Source organism: Apteryx rowi, unplaced genomic scaffold (assembly GCF_003343035.1).
Source record: "Apteryx rowi isolate R43461 unplaced genomic scaffold, aptRow1 scaffold_103, whole genome shotgun sequence".
NCBI lineage: Eukaryota > Metazoa > Chordata > Aves > Apterygiformes > Apterygidae > Apteryx > Apteryx rowi.
This window is the reverse complement of record NW_020447231.1, coordinates 2132675-2147100: the sequence shown is the minus strand read 5'-3', so window position 1 is coordinate 2147100 and position 14426 is coordinate 2132675. Positions and strand designations below refer to the sequence as shown.

Genomic DNA, 14426 nt, shown 5'->3' with positions numbered 1-14426 from the left:
AGAATCCCCCACAACCAAAACAGTTGCCTTTGGTTTTAGATATCCTTACTGTGAACTCTCCAAGTCAGAGTGTGAATTTTAGATGTCTTCTGGATCTACAATGTATTTGCCACCCCCACCCCCCTCCATGAAAAATATTTTAGTCAGCACTGGAAAGGAATTTATCACGCAACCCTGTGTGACTAAATGAGCTAGAGTCTCTGCGCTGGGTTTCTGAAAGATGATCTATTCCTCTTTGCCCATATTGTAGATTATTGGCTGAAGCTGGACCTCTCGGTGGATCAGTAAAGGTCCATTTGGCTGTCTTTTTCCATGCAGCACTCATGTTATAATGGATTCTTTATTTTTACGTACCCTACTACACCCACGCATTTCTTTTAAGAGTTCGGTAAGGAATGTTCTCGCTCTTAAGGATCCAGGTCTTTGGCAGAAAACAACCTCAAGCTCAGATCTTTAATCTTGGAAGCCTTTCACCCTTTGTTTGCTTTCTTTCTCCTTTACCTTTCAGCAAAGACAGCTATTCTAGCACAGTTACTTCAGTTAGAAGGTAAAGGCAATTTGGGCCTCATAATAAAGTTTTCTTTATTGGTAAAGTGACCATACAAACACCCAATTACATATCCCAGCCCAGATTGCTTCCTCAAATGATATCACTGTTTCATTTGAACAAGGATATCAGCTTAGTCTTTTTGYCAAAGTCACCTATTTCTAGAAGTAGAAAGAAGAAAGATTACTTGTCTACAACTGTTCTTCAAGAGGAATCACCTATGTGAATTCTTATGGCCCAGTGCCCCAACCATTTTCCCTCTAAAATTCCTTCATGTGTTGGGACTCTAGCATTGAGAGGGAATGACACAAAAGCATGCAATCTCTCCTTTATGAATACGTAAACCACACCTGGAGGTGTGCAGCACATATTTGCCCATATGGATACCACTAAGGATAAAAACTTCAATCAGAAGGATTGAGAATAGGCCCCCTGGGTAAATTAAATAGAGGCAACAACTCTGGAAGAAGAAGAGTTGCAGCTAAGGTCTGGGAGACTATATGAATGGCTTAAATCAATACAAATCTGAAGACAATACAATTCCACGTACAGCCGCGGGAGCCTCGGCGGCCGCCCCGGCACCCCCCTACCCGCGGCGCCGCCCGCTCCCCTCCGCGGAAGCCCGCGGGCAGCCCCGACCGCCTCCCCCCCGCCCCGAGCTGCAGCGGCCCCTGCCGCAGCCGGTGCCCCCTTCTCCTTCCGGCCGGCCCGCGCGGGTGACCTCGCAACCCGGAAGACGTTCGGGAGCGCACTCGGCGCTGAGGGGCTGCCAACGGCTGTAACGGACCTGCCCGCCCCCGCGTGAGTAGGGTTCGCGCCGGGCGGGCGGGCCGAGGGRACGGCCGCGGGGCAGCCCCGCGGGGGCGGGCTGTGGCGGGGGGGCCGCCGCGGCGAGTCCCGGAGGCACCGGCCCTCTGAGGGCCGAGCCGCCGCAGCTGCCGGGAGCCTGGCGCCGGGACCGAGGTGGCGTCCGGCGCCGTGCGCGGTACCGCCCGCGGCGCGTTGCCCACGCGCTGGGGCGCGCTGCCGGCTCCGGGGCAGCGAGCCCCGGCCTGCCCGGCTGCTCACTGACCAACACGTCTTCAGCCTGCCTGGTGTTCCCTTTTGTTTGTTTTTTAAATCAGATCAATAAAAAAGTATTACTAAAACTGTGCTAATAAAAATGAAAAAATACCTGTAAGTTAAAATTTAGTAACAAAAATATATCGTGTGAGGGGAAAATACAGTTTTATTCCCTGCCTTCTCTTGGTCTTGTAGGCACCAAGGATAGGAGGCTGCAAGGAAAAACTAATCTGACAACCCCAGCTTTTATGTTGAGCACACGCCAGGGCTGGAGCAGCAGCAGCAGCTTCAAAAGGAGAAACTCGCCTTGTAACTCACTTTAGTTCAGGAGCATTGCTACTTCGGGAGGAGCATGCCTGCATCATGACTGCCACTAGTAATTCATTTCTGTCACAAAAGCAGATCATGCACTTGCCGTATTTAGCTTTACCAGACCCAATGTCCCTCACATCTGTTGTGCTATGATTAAAAACATGGTACTCCAGTCATCGCTAAAGAACTGCTTTCAGTTGTCTTGCATTCTCAGGACTCCAAGAGCTGGCTTCAAAGGCACAAGTAACGGAGGGCTCATTCTCCAGTCTGTTTCTAATGATGTTTACCAAAATTTAGCTGTGGAAGACTGGATTCATGACCACATGAACTTAGAGAACCAGCAGGTCCTTTTCCTTTGGAGAAATTCTCCTGCTGTGGTGATAGGGAGACATCAGAACCCCTGGCAGGAATGCAACCTTAAGCTAATGAGGCAAAAAAGTATAAAACTAGCCCGGAGGAGAAGYGGAGGAGGAACAGTTTACCATGATTTAGGGAATATCAATTTGACTTTCTTTACAACCAGGAAAAAATATGAACGAATGGAAAATCTGAAACTAGTTGTGAAGGCACTGAAAGCCCTGCGCCCCCAGTTAGATGTACATGTCACAGACAGATACGACATCTTGCTAGATAGGCATTACAAAATTTCAGGTACTGCTGCAAAGCTGGGAAGGACAACTGCTTATCACCACTGTACCTTACTCTGTAATGCAGATAAGTTTGTTTTGTCTTCTGTGCTAAAGAGTCCTTATAAAGGGCTAAAAAGCAATGCCACTCCTAGTGTGCCTTCCTCAGTGAAAAATCTCTTTGAAGAGGATCCTGCTTTAACTTGTGAGATGCTCCTAGAGGCCATTGCTGCAGAATATGCTATGCGACACCAAATAGATCATCACATCACCTTAATAAACCCAGCTGATGAGACTGTGCTTCCTGGAATTAATAATAAAACTCAAGAACTACAAACCTGGGAATGGGTGTATGGAAAGACACCAAAGTTTAGTATTAGCACTTATTTTAACATGGTCTATAAAGATTCTGTTCTTGATGTTAAAGTAGATATGGATGTAAAGCATGGAAGAATAGAAGTCTGTAACATTGATGTGCCAGAGCAGTGGCTGCCACCAGCATTGTGCAATGAACTAGTGAAGAACCTTACCGGCAGTAAGTTTAGCCCAAATGAAATCACTACACTAGCAACCACATTACTAAGAACATGTCCACAAGATGACGAGTTGCATAACAAGTGGAATCTTTTATGTGAGAACATGAGGATGTTAATGTGACTTTTACTTTGAAAATGTAAGTCAAATCTCTGCTTTTTCAGTTGATTTATTGAAAATGAAATTAAAACATTAATTTGTRGAATCTGAACTTCTCCTTTTATCAATCACTAATGTTGTTTAATCTAGTGCTTTTGTTTACTGTTACCTACTAGCGAGGGTAAACAATTAGATTTTACGCTGCCTGAACGCAAGGTTCCTAAACTGTAGGGTGTAAATCATTGTTATAGGCTGCAGCCCTGTATCACTCCATCCTGACAGACACATCATCACTGCTTAAGCCAGGCAAAGGGGTGGAGGAACCCCAAGATGGCTCTATAGCAAAGAAGGTCACAAATGACTGATGGAGACAAGATGGGGCAGAGGGAAAGCTGCCACTGTGCTACTGCACTGGATTCTTAGCCTACATTCCCCCCTCCCTGCAGATAGGTAGCTCAAAGGCCTTGTCTCAGCTCCTGGCATGAGGCTTTATTAACTGCATAGAGACGGTGGTTTCTGGTTTGAAGTCCTTTCTTGCAGTGTTCCTGTCGCCCTCCCTCCAGTCCCCTATTGCACAAGTATTGCTCACAGCTGTGTAGTGAATCAGTGCAGCAGTTCCTCCAGGGTGAGGGCTTTGTCCATGCATGTGCAAAAGAAGGGGAAAGATGGGGAGTTTCAGTGTGGGGGTTACATGATGAGGGCAGGAGAGGCCAACTGGAATGCAGGCCGTGTGTGCCTCCTTTGTACCTGCAGTGCCTGGCACAAAGCTGCCATAGCAGCTGCCGTAGGTACTGGTATCTAAGCTAAAAGCGGGAATACCTGTTCTGCATTAGCAAATACACAATACAGCCCTAGAAGAAACAAGTTCCTGGTGTTACTCCTAGGAGATAATTTGCTACTGGATGGCAACAGTAAATTGAAAGTGACAGTTTTTATGTTAGATTAAAAAAAATAGCTTAATATAAAGTAACATTATGAAAGAAGGGCTCAAGATTTATTTCACAGTCATCTTTAAAAGATGGCTAGCTGACCAGCATCCACTAGGAGGAAATTATATGGTAAAAGTGACTTACCTTTAGCTAAGCAGATCAGTCAATGGGGCAGTGAATGACACTCAGTTGGCTCATTGGGGAGGTGGTTTAAGCTGAGCTCCACACATGACAGTGCTATGAGGCACAGCCCTGGCTGCACATTCCAGGTGACAACCTGACCACATAAGTGTGAGTGGCAGCACAGAAGAACATGGCCTGAAATTGGTAAACTAACCATGAAACTGTACCCTTAGATTGCTCTGATAAAATGCAGAATATAGTAATTGGTTTTTATTTTCATTGATGTCCATTCCTCTTCATACACAGTGCTCCTACTGATAATGAAAGGAATGTTCAGRGATGAAGGGCTTATAAATAAAAATTGCAGTGCAGTGCGCCAGCTGGTACCTCACTGAAGGTTTAGTTGTTCACATGCACAGATATTGCATAACCCCCAGATCTGCAAGGAAATGAGTAGCCTTAGCTACATAACTGAATTACAGTATAATATTTCCATTTAAGTACTAAAATTTAAAACTGATCTAAAATACTTAAGGTGGCTTTTTATTTAGTCCCTGTATGCTTGAAATTGCTGGACTAAGTCAAAACCTTTAAAGCTTCACATTTGGCAAGCTTACTGTATCTGTATTCACAATGAACCTTCTCTCATAAATGGCTGATCTATGATGCATTACCCAGCTTCTAGATGTTGCCCTATGTAGCACAGAAGAGTATATAAACAGATGACTAAAACAACAAATAAAAAATAGCCTTTATTCACATTAAAAAATAGGTATATATTTTAAACAACTGAATGAAACTCATGACAGTGAACGGAAAACTAGTATCACAGCACCAAGCTGAGGAGTTTCTCTGGAATGTTTAGAGGGACAGACTGGTAGCAAACAGCTGCCATGGTACATATGGTATTCTTTTTGTTCCCTCTCCTCCTTATCTTGGTAAGGGTAATGAACATACAGCAGCAATAAAGAAAACTCCAAGTATGGCACTAACACAGGAAATAGCCAGATAGAGGCTCTGCACAGCTAATTTCTGGTAGAAAATGTTAATAAAACATTGCCTGATACAACTTCTACAAAAGATCAAGGGACTGAAAATGCAAATGAAAACAACTATGGCTTTCAAACAGAGGTCTGACAATATTATGGAGGAGGAAAGAAAAAGACATAACACTGGAAAACTGAGACATTACTATGAAAAAGGATAAAGATGGCAGACCACTGGCAAATTGTGCCCCAGAGAGCAAGGCAAAGACCAGCTCTGTTTCTTCTTGATAGCTGTGGAATAGATTTGTGTTAGAAGTAACACTAAAAGAATAGCAGCATTAGTCTACAGGAGTTGAAGGAAGAATAAAGCAAGTCCAAAAGGAACAGATCATGGAATTCACCAGCCATCAGGAAAGGGAAGCACAGTCATGAAAAGTTCTGGTGATGAACAGGCAAGAGAGGGAACACCAGGGCTGCCTCTCCGTGGTACTGGTACAGGGCAACATCACAGAGGCTTTCTACTAGAATAGATAGGCATATTGCTATTACAAGATGGAGAAAGCATAAGGCACCTATCAGACCTGAGGTTGAAAAGACCTGGAAGAGGTGTTACTACCCGTTTTCCATGTCAGAATATGCCACTTTGCTGGATTCTTGCTGACAATGATGAAGAAACCTCTTATTAGGTGAGAAAGGTGGCAGCTTGGATGACACTTTCTTGCTTCCAGAGGACAAAGAGAACACAAGAAAAATTTTTTGTTTTTTAATTAACATATAGTTCAGGATCTGTGTTGACAAGGAATTTTCAGGGTATCTGCCTTCTGGATTCAAAAAATTAAAAAAAACTATTTTTATTTTTAATTAAAATTTTGTTTTTAAGGGGACTATCTTAGTAGCAGGCAAATAGCTTATTGCAGTTGAGACTGGCATGATTAGCAGGACAAACCTGAAACTTGAAAGTCAGGGAAAAAGACTGAGAGAGGATCAAACAACCTCTCCAGGACTAATGTGAAGGATGGAAATCAGGTAGATGACATTGCAGCAGGGAACAAATATATAGGAACAAGAGGGAAAAAAGAGTACAGCTGGTGCATTGTTTGCACTCTTTGCAGCTAAAGTTTGTCATGCAGAGACACACAAAAAGACCCTAAAATGCCTGTATACAGAACACTACAATGTTTGTATGCAAAGAGCTTGGACAATAGAATGTCAGCATTGGGATTCCCGGTAGTGTGTGAAAGCCGGTATTACAGGATCARCCAAAACACAGGAGAACTGTAGTCACGACTAGAATACAGGAAATAAAGGAAATAAAAAGTCTGCTTATTAAAGAGAGGGGTTGAAGTTACAGCCCAGCCTCATATGTTCATGAGGTGGTCAGTTAAAGAAATGAAGAAATAAAAACCCCCAAATTTGCATAAGTCAAACAAAATTAATAGTAAAAATAGAAATAATAGTAAAAAAGGCCTTTGAGAGACCGTATTAAGGGTCTGTTATAAAACTCCTTCCCTGTAAGCTCTAATTTAGACATGGATTATATTTCTTATGATTATGTAAGTAATACGTACACTGGGAATTGTACAAGTGTAATTTCTCAGACTGGAAAAAGCTCAAATATTCTTAAAAATACAGATTATAAAAGCTCTCTGGCCAGTGCTAGACTAAGTAGGTATTACGGGGTTACTTCTGATGGTGGAGAGCTGGATTCAAGTAGTACCTTACAGTCTTGTATCTTATACTATTAAAAACACTCATTAAAAGTAGTGATCATGTTTTCTTTGTATGTTTAGTATGAAAGACATCCACTGTTGTTTTATGACAAGGTCGCAAGTCAAAGTCACAATATCCAATGCTGAAACGACCCTACAGAAATYAACAGAATTAACACAGATAACACAGAATGAGCTATTTTACAGTATAAGTGAATTAAAAAGGTCAAAGCATTCTTACCTGTGGTTTCTTAAAGTAATCAAGTCCCCTTCCAATCTTGATCATCCATCCACTGTTGAATCTATTTAAAAAAATGCACATTAGCTCACCTTCACAAATCTGAAAATCACAAATATGTTAAATAGAAAAAGTAAAACAAGGAGCTTGTTTGCCTTTGGGTATAAATCACAATTACTTCCGATTGTAGCTGTTACCTATATGAAACATGCAACACACTATTCTGAAATAGACACTCAATATTATGTTCACAGTTAGAACACATGACACGATGATGGGCTGACTTTACTCAGTGAGGGCCATCGCCTTCCACTTTTTAAACTACAACTGTGATTATAAATTGCATCCAAAGTTAAATAGTTTGATTTTAAATAATTGGTATGCACTGATTTTTTTTATCACCCACCTAATTTCTCGATCATGAATTGAAGATGAAAAAGAGACATTCAGTGTTACTCCATGGTTCTTCAATGATTGTTTTATTTCTTCCAAACTACTTATCTGTTGAATCTTTCCACTGCCCTGTTAAAAGTAAAAATAATGAATTTTTTTCACCAAAGCTACTACTTTCACCATACATACTACGTGTGGTCACCTCTTCCTTAACTCACCAACAAAACCTTTTTAATAATAATTTAAACCCCAAAAGACTCACTTGGATGAGAGTAGATTTACATTTCTGTGGACAGGATAAACAGCAGACAGATTACAAGTACACTTACTAAGGGATGCAGAGGAAGAGCTTACTCTCAGTCCCCTTGAAGTAGATGCGGGTTAATATTTGAGTCGAAATAAATGCAGTGACAGTATGAAAAGTTTTAGCTCATCAAAGCTTCTAAAGTGACAGCTGTATACAGCTGTTGGGAGGATAAATGTGTTTCAATAGATGTGTTGGTTTTGATGACGTTTTTTGCAACACTTTCACAAAAATATCTTTTCCATTTAGCATCCTTCTTAAAAAGGATCTGTTAGAGTTCACAAAACCACCTAGATTTATTAAATGATTTATGTTCAATTATCTCATTTTTCTCTTAATCTGTATTTCCTGCTGAAGACATCAGAGCCTCAGTCTAGCAAATACCAGTACGCAAGAATTTAAAAATATATAAAAAGTCTGTATGTGTGTGTGTGTGTATATGCATGTGCGTGCATATGTGTGTGTATGTGTATATATATATATGTATGCACAGCATCTCCTGTGCCTGGGAAAATAGAAAACAAAACTAGACACTTACTTCATCATAGGAAGTGAGGAGGTGAATTGTTTTCACTTTGCAGGGTCCCTTAACTAGCATCTCACAGAACCGTAGGAAGTTATACAACTGTAAAAGTCACATTTTATTCAGTAACTTGGAATTTTGTTAGCAGTTGCATCTGTAAGTTACATCATGTATCTACTTGCCTGATGAACATGCCTAATGTAAGGGTCCTCCACCCAAACTTCAGTAACAATCTCATTAAGGTACTCTTGGAAAAGCTTTTCGTAGCTGAAACCTGTTGCATTTTCATCTATCTTAATTTGCTTATGGTATTTGCCATCTAAAAAAAGAAGTCTCTTTTTCAGTAAACATCACCACATAATTCCTACGTCAACCACCTTGCACATAAAGCATTTATGTACAGACAGATATATAAATCTAAACAGGTAAGTCACAGCTCCATACCTTGTTTTTCTTTTTCAATATGTTTTTTAATGTCTTCAGCTCGGGTCATGTACTCAGATATTTTCTGCCGGTAATGCTGCTTTTTCACCTCATCTTTCGTAGCTGTGAAACAAAGACACTTCGGCAAGCTCTCCTCGGGGAGAAACACAGAGAGCTGAGCTCTTCCCAGCGTTCACCCTCCAGGTGAAACCCGCGGGTTTTGCCTCCCCCCAGCAGGCCCCTGAGGCGCCGGGGTCCCTCCGCGGGGGGGCTCCCGGCGGCGCTGGGGCGGCCCCACGCTGGGAACACGCACCATCTCCTCAAAACAACCGCCGGGAGGTGCTCCCTGTCCCCTCGGGTGCGTGTGTGTGTGTGTGTGTGGGGGGGGTCCACAACGAGCTACCCCCGCAGGTTTATTAAACTGCTACGAACTCCCCCCAGTTTACGCCCGTGCAGGCGGCAGCACCAGCCGCCCCGCCGGTGCCCTGCCCCGCGCGGTACCTTTCACCACCTGCAGCAGCAGGTCGATGCCCTCCTGGTAGCACATCAGCGACTCCTGGAAGCGAGAGGCCAGGTCCAGCTCCACCGCCCGCCTCACCGTCTCCACCCCGGCGCGCTCCAGCGCGGCGGCGGCGGCGGCGGCATCGCCCCCCGCCCGCGACATGGGCGCCGCGGCGCCAACAGCAGTGCCAGTGGCTGCGCCAGCGCCGCGCGGGGGCGCCGCGGGCCGGCCGCCCGCGCGCGCATGCGCGCTGCCTCACCCGCTGCGGGGGAAATAGAAACCGAAGCGCCGCCCGGTGCCTCGCCTTTCTCTTTCCCTTCATCCCCCGGCGCGGAACTGAAGTGCTGCAGCGCTTGCGCCCCGCCGGAAGCCTGCGCCCGAGGATGGCGGTGGCGTCGGGGCGAGCCGGCCTGGGACAGGTAGCTGCTGGGGAGGCGATAGCTCAGGCTAGGGATTGCGACTCGAGCGCTACGYGGCCTTGGGCTGTGTCTCTCGCCGTACGCGCTCCGTCTGCAACGGCGGGAGGCCACCACAAAGCGGCACTGGGGGAAAGAGGCCCCGGTGGCTCCCCCGACCGTCTACCTGCAGGCGCCATGGCGGGGGGGGGGGTTACGGGTTGCGTGAGGGGTCAAGCTTCAGGCGGCCGCGCGCTTTGCCGCCTCGGGCGGGCGGCGCCGTGGCCCGCGGTGGTGGCGGGGGTCCGGGACTGCCGGGGCCTCGTCCGGGGCGGCGGGGGCCGCTCCTGAGGAGAAAGCGAAGCGTGAGAGTGCGGCCGTTGGAAAGGCCGAGGAGCCTGGGGGCACCCGCTGTCACCCCCCCCCCACACACACACACACACTTTTTTCCCCTACTTCAGCCACCACAAGGTGCAATAAACACAGAATTTATACTCGCCCGGTCTTGATTTGAGTGTTTGTCTAATCTCTTTGCAAATACTAAAAACTCTAAAGTACGTTCTGGGCAATTGATGCCCCAACTATTTTTTTTTTTTTTGTAGATACTGAGGAAAAGCCTGAACAGGGTACCTTGTGCAGTATGGTTTCRTCCTCTGTTTACCAGGTCAAGAATTCCAGACTCGGTATGTGCTACAGTAGTTGAGAAACTGAAAATGAGTATTAGACTTAATTCTGTGCTTTCTTTGGTATGACAGCTTTCTAGAAACATCCATAAATACCTCTCTAAAGCCAAAGCGACTGGAAGCTTCACTTACATGTGCAATTTAGCTTATTTTTCTGCAAATTATTGCCTAGTTATAACTGACTTTTCCTAAAATTCTTAAAGAATGTGGAAAAAAAGTATCATTCATAGGTTAAACAGAGGTGCTTGCACTAGGTGCATGTGGGTTAAATGCTGCACTGGTATAGAGCATCATTCATGTATCTCTATGCAATTGTGTGGCCTAACCTCAGAGTTAAGGTATTCATCTGCAAACTGTTTGTCACGCTGTCATGCTATGAAGGTTCGATAGCAACGACTGAGACAGTAATATAATAATAATAAAAAAGATGTTTATTTCCTCACACAAGTTCTTGGATTAGTAACATCCATTAAAATAATGCGGTTACTAATTTAGGAAGGATAACACAAAACCATCAGTTACTAATTTAGAAAGGATAACCTGAAACCGTCGATTACTGCGTTATTAATTGGAAGGACTGCTTATCCCTACTTGAAAGCTTTCTTGTTCACTCTCCTAGTGAGAGGSCTCYCAACCTCGAGGAGTTACCTTAACCCAGCGTCCCAGGAAAAGGGGAGGGGGGGGAATACTCACGGTCCAGCCGGAGAGGATGATCAGGTCACGTTCCCGTCCCTGCTCAAACTCTCCTGGCTCCCAAGTCTCTTTTTATACGGCTGGGGCTCTGGGCAAACACTGCTTTTGCTGACTTTTGCGAGTTTCACAATCACAGGACTGTCTGTTTGTCTGCTTGGGGGGACCCTGCTAGCGAGGCAAGACCACAACACCTCCGTATTGCTTCTTCCCTCCCTGGGGGTCCGTGCAGATTCCAGGTGGCAGACCTCTTCAGTCTTGTTAATGCTGCCATTCCGCAGCCTTGCGCATATCAATCCTTGCGCATATCGGTTGGTAGACGACTTTAGTCCTGTTAAGTCCTCTGTTCAGCAGCTCTTGTGCTATCAGTTCTTCTGCGTATCAATTGACAAACTTCAGTCCTGTTAACTCTTCACTCGCCCGTCACTGTTATAAATATATGTATAACTCTGATATTATAAAGGTTAAATTTGAGGTCACTTGTCAGTGCTTTGGTCCTCTGAAAAGAGGTAATTAGAAATGTAAGATCTTTACYAAAGCTGAAGTATTTTTTAGAGAGTTATTTTGTTAGGTATAATAATAATTCAGCTATTTAAAAAACAAACCTGTGTTTTTGTGAAATTCTTAATCTAGGTATTTCAGCCACAACCTGGAGATCATGAAAAGTATGGAGGTGACCCTGAGCAGCCACACAAAATCCACATTGTTACTAGAATAAAAAGTGTAATTGGCCGCCCGTATTGGGAAAAGAAGATAATACGTGATCTTGGACTAGATAAAGTATGTTGGGGGTTTTTTTTGTTCATACTTCTTATGTACATCAGTATAGTAGAAACATAGGGCAAAATTGATTTTATTTTTTTTAACCTCAATTTTGCAAGCACAAAACTTGGTTTGCTTTAGTGCTGCTGTAAATACAACTGAGAAATTGATTATATTTTTAGGAGCCAAGAGGAACGTTAATGGCAAATGACCATTTAGTAGGAATTTAGAATATCACTGTATGACACTTCTCCATGAAGAGAGCTTTACCCTGAGAATTCTACTAAAATAATAAAAAGAGATTTGCAAGTACTTTGAGTTCAGTTTTCTCTGTGGATCATATTATTTGGATATTGCAAGCAAGCAAATAGGCCTTGTTTTTTAATGAAAAGGCTTACAAATTCAAAAGGTATGATGAGTTTTAGGACAAACTGTAAGAGTTTGTGCAAACCATTATTCACTTTGTACAAAGATTCTTCTAATCAATATATTATGAAGAAAAATAGTGCACTTATTCAATCTAAGATCTAATTAAGCAGTCTCACCCCTAAACTACTATATTTACTACTTATTATTTACTACAATAGAGATACTTTTAACAATTATTTTTAACGGTTGGAAGAAATCTGAGTACTTTCATAACATAATGGGCATAGAGCAGAATTTGCATTTTATTGGAATCAGGAGTTTGATCAAGTTTTGATTTCACATTTTTAGGTATGTTCTTGATACATTCTGCTACTTCTGTAAATCTTACATTTACATACATGCTTTATTCTTTTACTGCTAGTGTGACAAGTTCAGTGAACAGACATTTGGTTTTTGGAAATACCTTTTGAAAAACCTATTCTATCTTTTTTTTTTTTTTAATAGGCACATCAGCCAAAACTGCACAAAAATATCCCTTCTGTGAATTCCAAACTAAAAGTTGTTAAACATCTGATAAGGTTTGTTAACTGATTGTTTAATTCGGAACACGGAATATAACTTTTTTGTCACAAAACTAAGCAAACTTTTTTGCCTACAGAATACAGCCACTGAAGCTACCTCATGGGTTGCCAACTGAAGAGGAAATGTCAGACACCTTTCTCACGAGCAAGGGAGAGCTTGTAATTAAACGGCATCTGAAACCTGTGGAACAGAAAGAAATTCAGTCGTGAGGTGTGCTGGCTGGACTTATATTTTATAAAATAAATAATTTAACTCCTAAATTAGAACTCCTGAATTGTGTGTATGAACTGTGCTCAAAAGGCTTGTAGAAAAATTACTTGCATACAAATAAAAAATTTAGTGTTGCTAATGTTTGCCCAGAATATTAAATGAGTGATAGGCTTTCTTTCCTGGTTAGTGCATTTTCCAGTTAACAGTAAAGGTTTAAAATGAAGGTGCATGATTTCACCTTTTCTGCCCTAAGAAAGTATTGAAGAGCCCTCTGTTTACCAATTCCAAAAGAATGGCCATCCGACTGGGAGGATCATTCGTGGAGGCAGTTGTGGAGCCAGCAGTCTGTCATCTGGCCTCCCTTGTAGCCTAAGAGGCTCTATCTGAACTCTGTTTGGGAGTGACGGAAGGAGTGATTCAAATCTTGGTGGGTTATATAAATTGTCTTTTGGGAAACATGTTCTGTTACTGCATACATATTTCTTGATTCTGAGTGTTTTCTAATAATAGCCTAAGAGCCTTTAGTCTATGTGTAAGTTAATACTTTTCCTGTGCTTACATTGTAGACTTCAGAAATCTGGAGACCCTGAAGTGTTACATATTTGTTTTAAGTTAGTAATTATGGGCCCTAAGCTCATAAAGTACTGCCTTTCACTGAAGGATCTTGAATAGTACAGTGTGCAGTGATTTCAAGAATATCTCTATTTACAATTTAAGAATTGTGGTCAAAATTGGAAAGCTGCTGCTGTTATCAAATGATAAAGTAGTTTTCATTCCAGTGAGTGTAAAGTCGGTAGTTTACCAAGCCATGAGCCTCTCCCACACTAGAGATACTGTAGAGGAGTTAATCTTAATTACTGTGTGTTGTGAGAAGATCAGAGGGATGCAGTGGCTGAAAATGAAAGTTTATCCTGTCTGCTTGCTTGCTTGCAGGGAAGAGTAAACACCTGTAGGAGTTCACAGAAATAGACATATCAGTAGAGGGACATAAATACTAGAGGTACTTTGTGCAGGAGAAGAGAAAAGAAGGRTAAGCTACAGTACTGGCATTGAAGAGTTTAGTGGGTCCTACAGGCAGGCCAAAGGCAGAAATGCAAAGTTCAGCTGAAAAATCTCAATTTCTCAACAAGCATCAGATTGTAGTTGTAAGGACACAGAAGATATTGACCTCCAGCCCAAAGGATATAGAGTAGCATGGAAAAAATGAGGCAGACGAATGTTGTTTTCCACCACTACCCAGATATTTGCATAGCRTCTTGCACTGCAGTGTGTTACAACTCTGCAGTCTCTGTTGTGTGGTGTTTACCGTGTTCTCAGTGGGAGTTGCTTAGTAAATCTGGAGGTTCAGCCCTTGTGAAAGAATTGTGGAGTGCATCCAAGGTACTGGGCATGCTTAAAGGAGATGAGGAGATGGCACAAGTACTA

The 14426-nt window shown here is 43.0% G+C and overlaps 3 protein-coding genes across 7 annotated transcripts; 2 read left to right on the top strand and 1 right to left on the bottom strand.

The window, feature by feature from the left end:
* The first annotated feature begins 1268 nt into the window (after window positions 1-1268).
* Window positions 1269-3282, top strand: LIPT1 (lipoyltransferase 1). Its single transcript, XM_026065949.1, has 2 exons — window positions 1269-1348; window positions 1805-3282. The coding sequence occupies exon 2, from the start codon at window positions 2071-2073 to the stop codon at window positions 3202-3204; it is 1134 nt and encodes a 377-aa protein (XP_025921734.1). The 5' UTR covers window positions 1269-1348; window positions 1805-2070; the 3' UTR covers window positions 3205-3282.
* Window positions 3283-4324: 1042 nt separating this feature from the next.
* Window positions 4325-9479, bottom strand: MITD1 (microtubule interacting and trafficking domain containing 1). 5 transcript variants are annotated; one of them, XM_026065969.1, is made up of 7 exons: window positions 9310-9473; window positions 8830-8931; window positions 8568-8704; window positions 8401-8487; window positions 7572-7687; window positions 7169-7229; window positions 4325-4427 (listed from the first exon to the last, which is right to left on the bottom strand). In XM_026065969.1, exons 1-7 carry the CDS (start codon window positions 9470-9472, stop codon window positions 4347-4349), a joined length of 747 nt encoding a protein of 248 aa, XP_025921754.1. In that variant the 5' UTR covers window position 9473; the 3' UTR covers window positions 4325-4346. The 5 variants fall into 5 exon arrangements, with proteins under 5 accessions (XP_025921754.1, XP_025921763.1, XP_025921745.1 ...); XM_026065978.1 differs by lacking the exon at window positions 4325-4427 and adding an exon at window positions 4487-4671 and having other exon boundaries at window positions 9310-9479; XM_026065960.1 differs by lacking the exon at window positions 4325-4427 and adding an exon at window positions 4960-7081 and having other exon boundaries at window positions 9310-9479.
* Window positions 9480-9593: 114 nt separating this feature from the next.
* On the top strand, window positions 9594-13153 carry MRPL30 (mitochondrial ribosomal protein L30). Its single transcript, XM_026066093.1, has 5 exons — window positions 9594-9729; window positions 10308-10388; window positions 11712-11858; window positions 12714-12787; window positions 12868-13153. Exons 1-5 carry the CDS (start codon window positions 9694-9696, stop codon window positions 12998-13000), a joined length of 471 nt encoding a protein of 156 aa, XP_025921878.1. The 5' UTR covers window positions 9594-9693; the 3' UTR covers window positions 13001-13153.
* Window positions 13154-14426: the final 1273 nt, after the last annotated feature.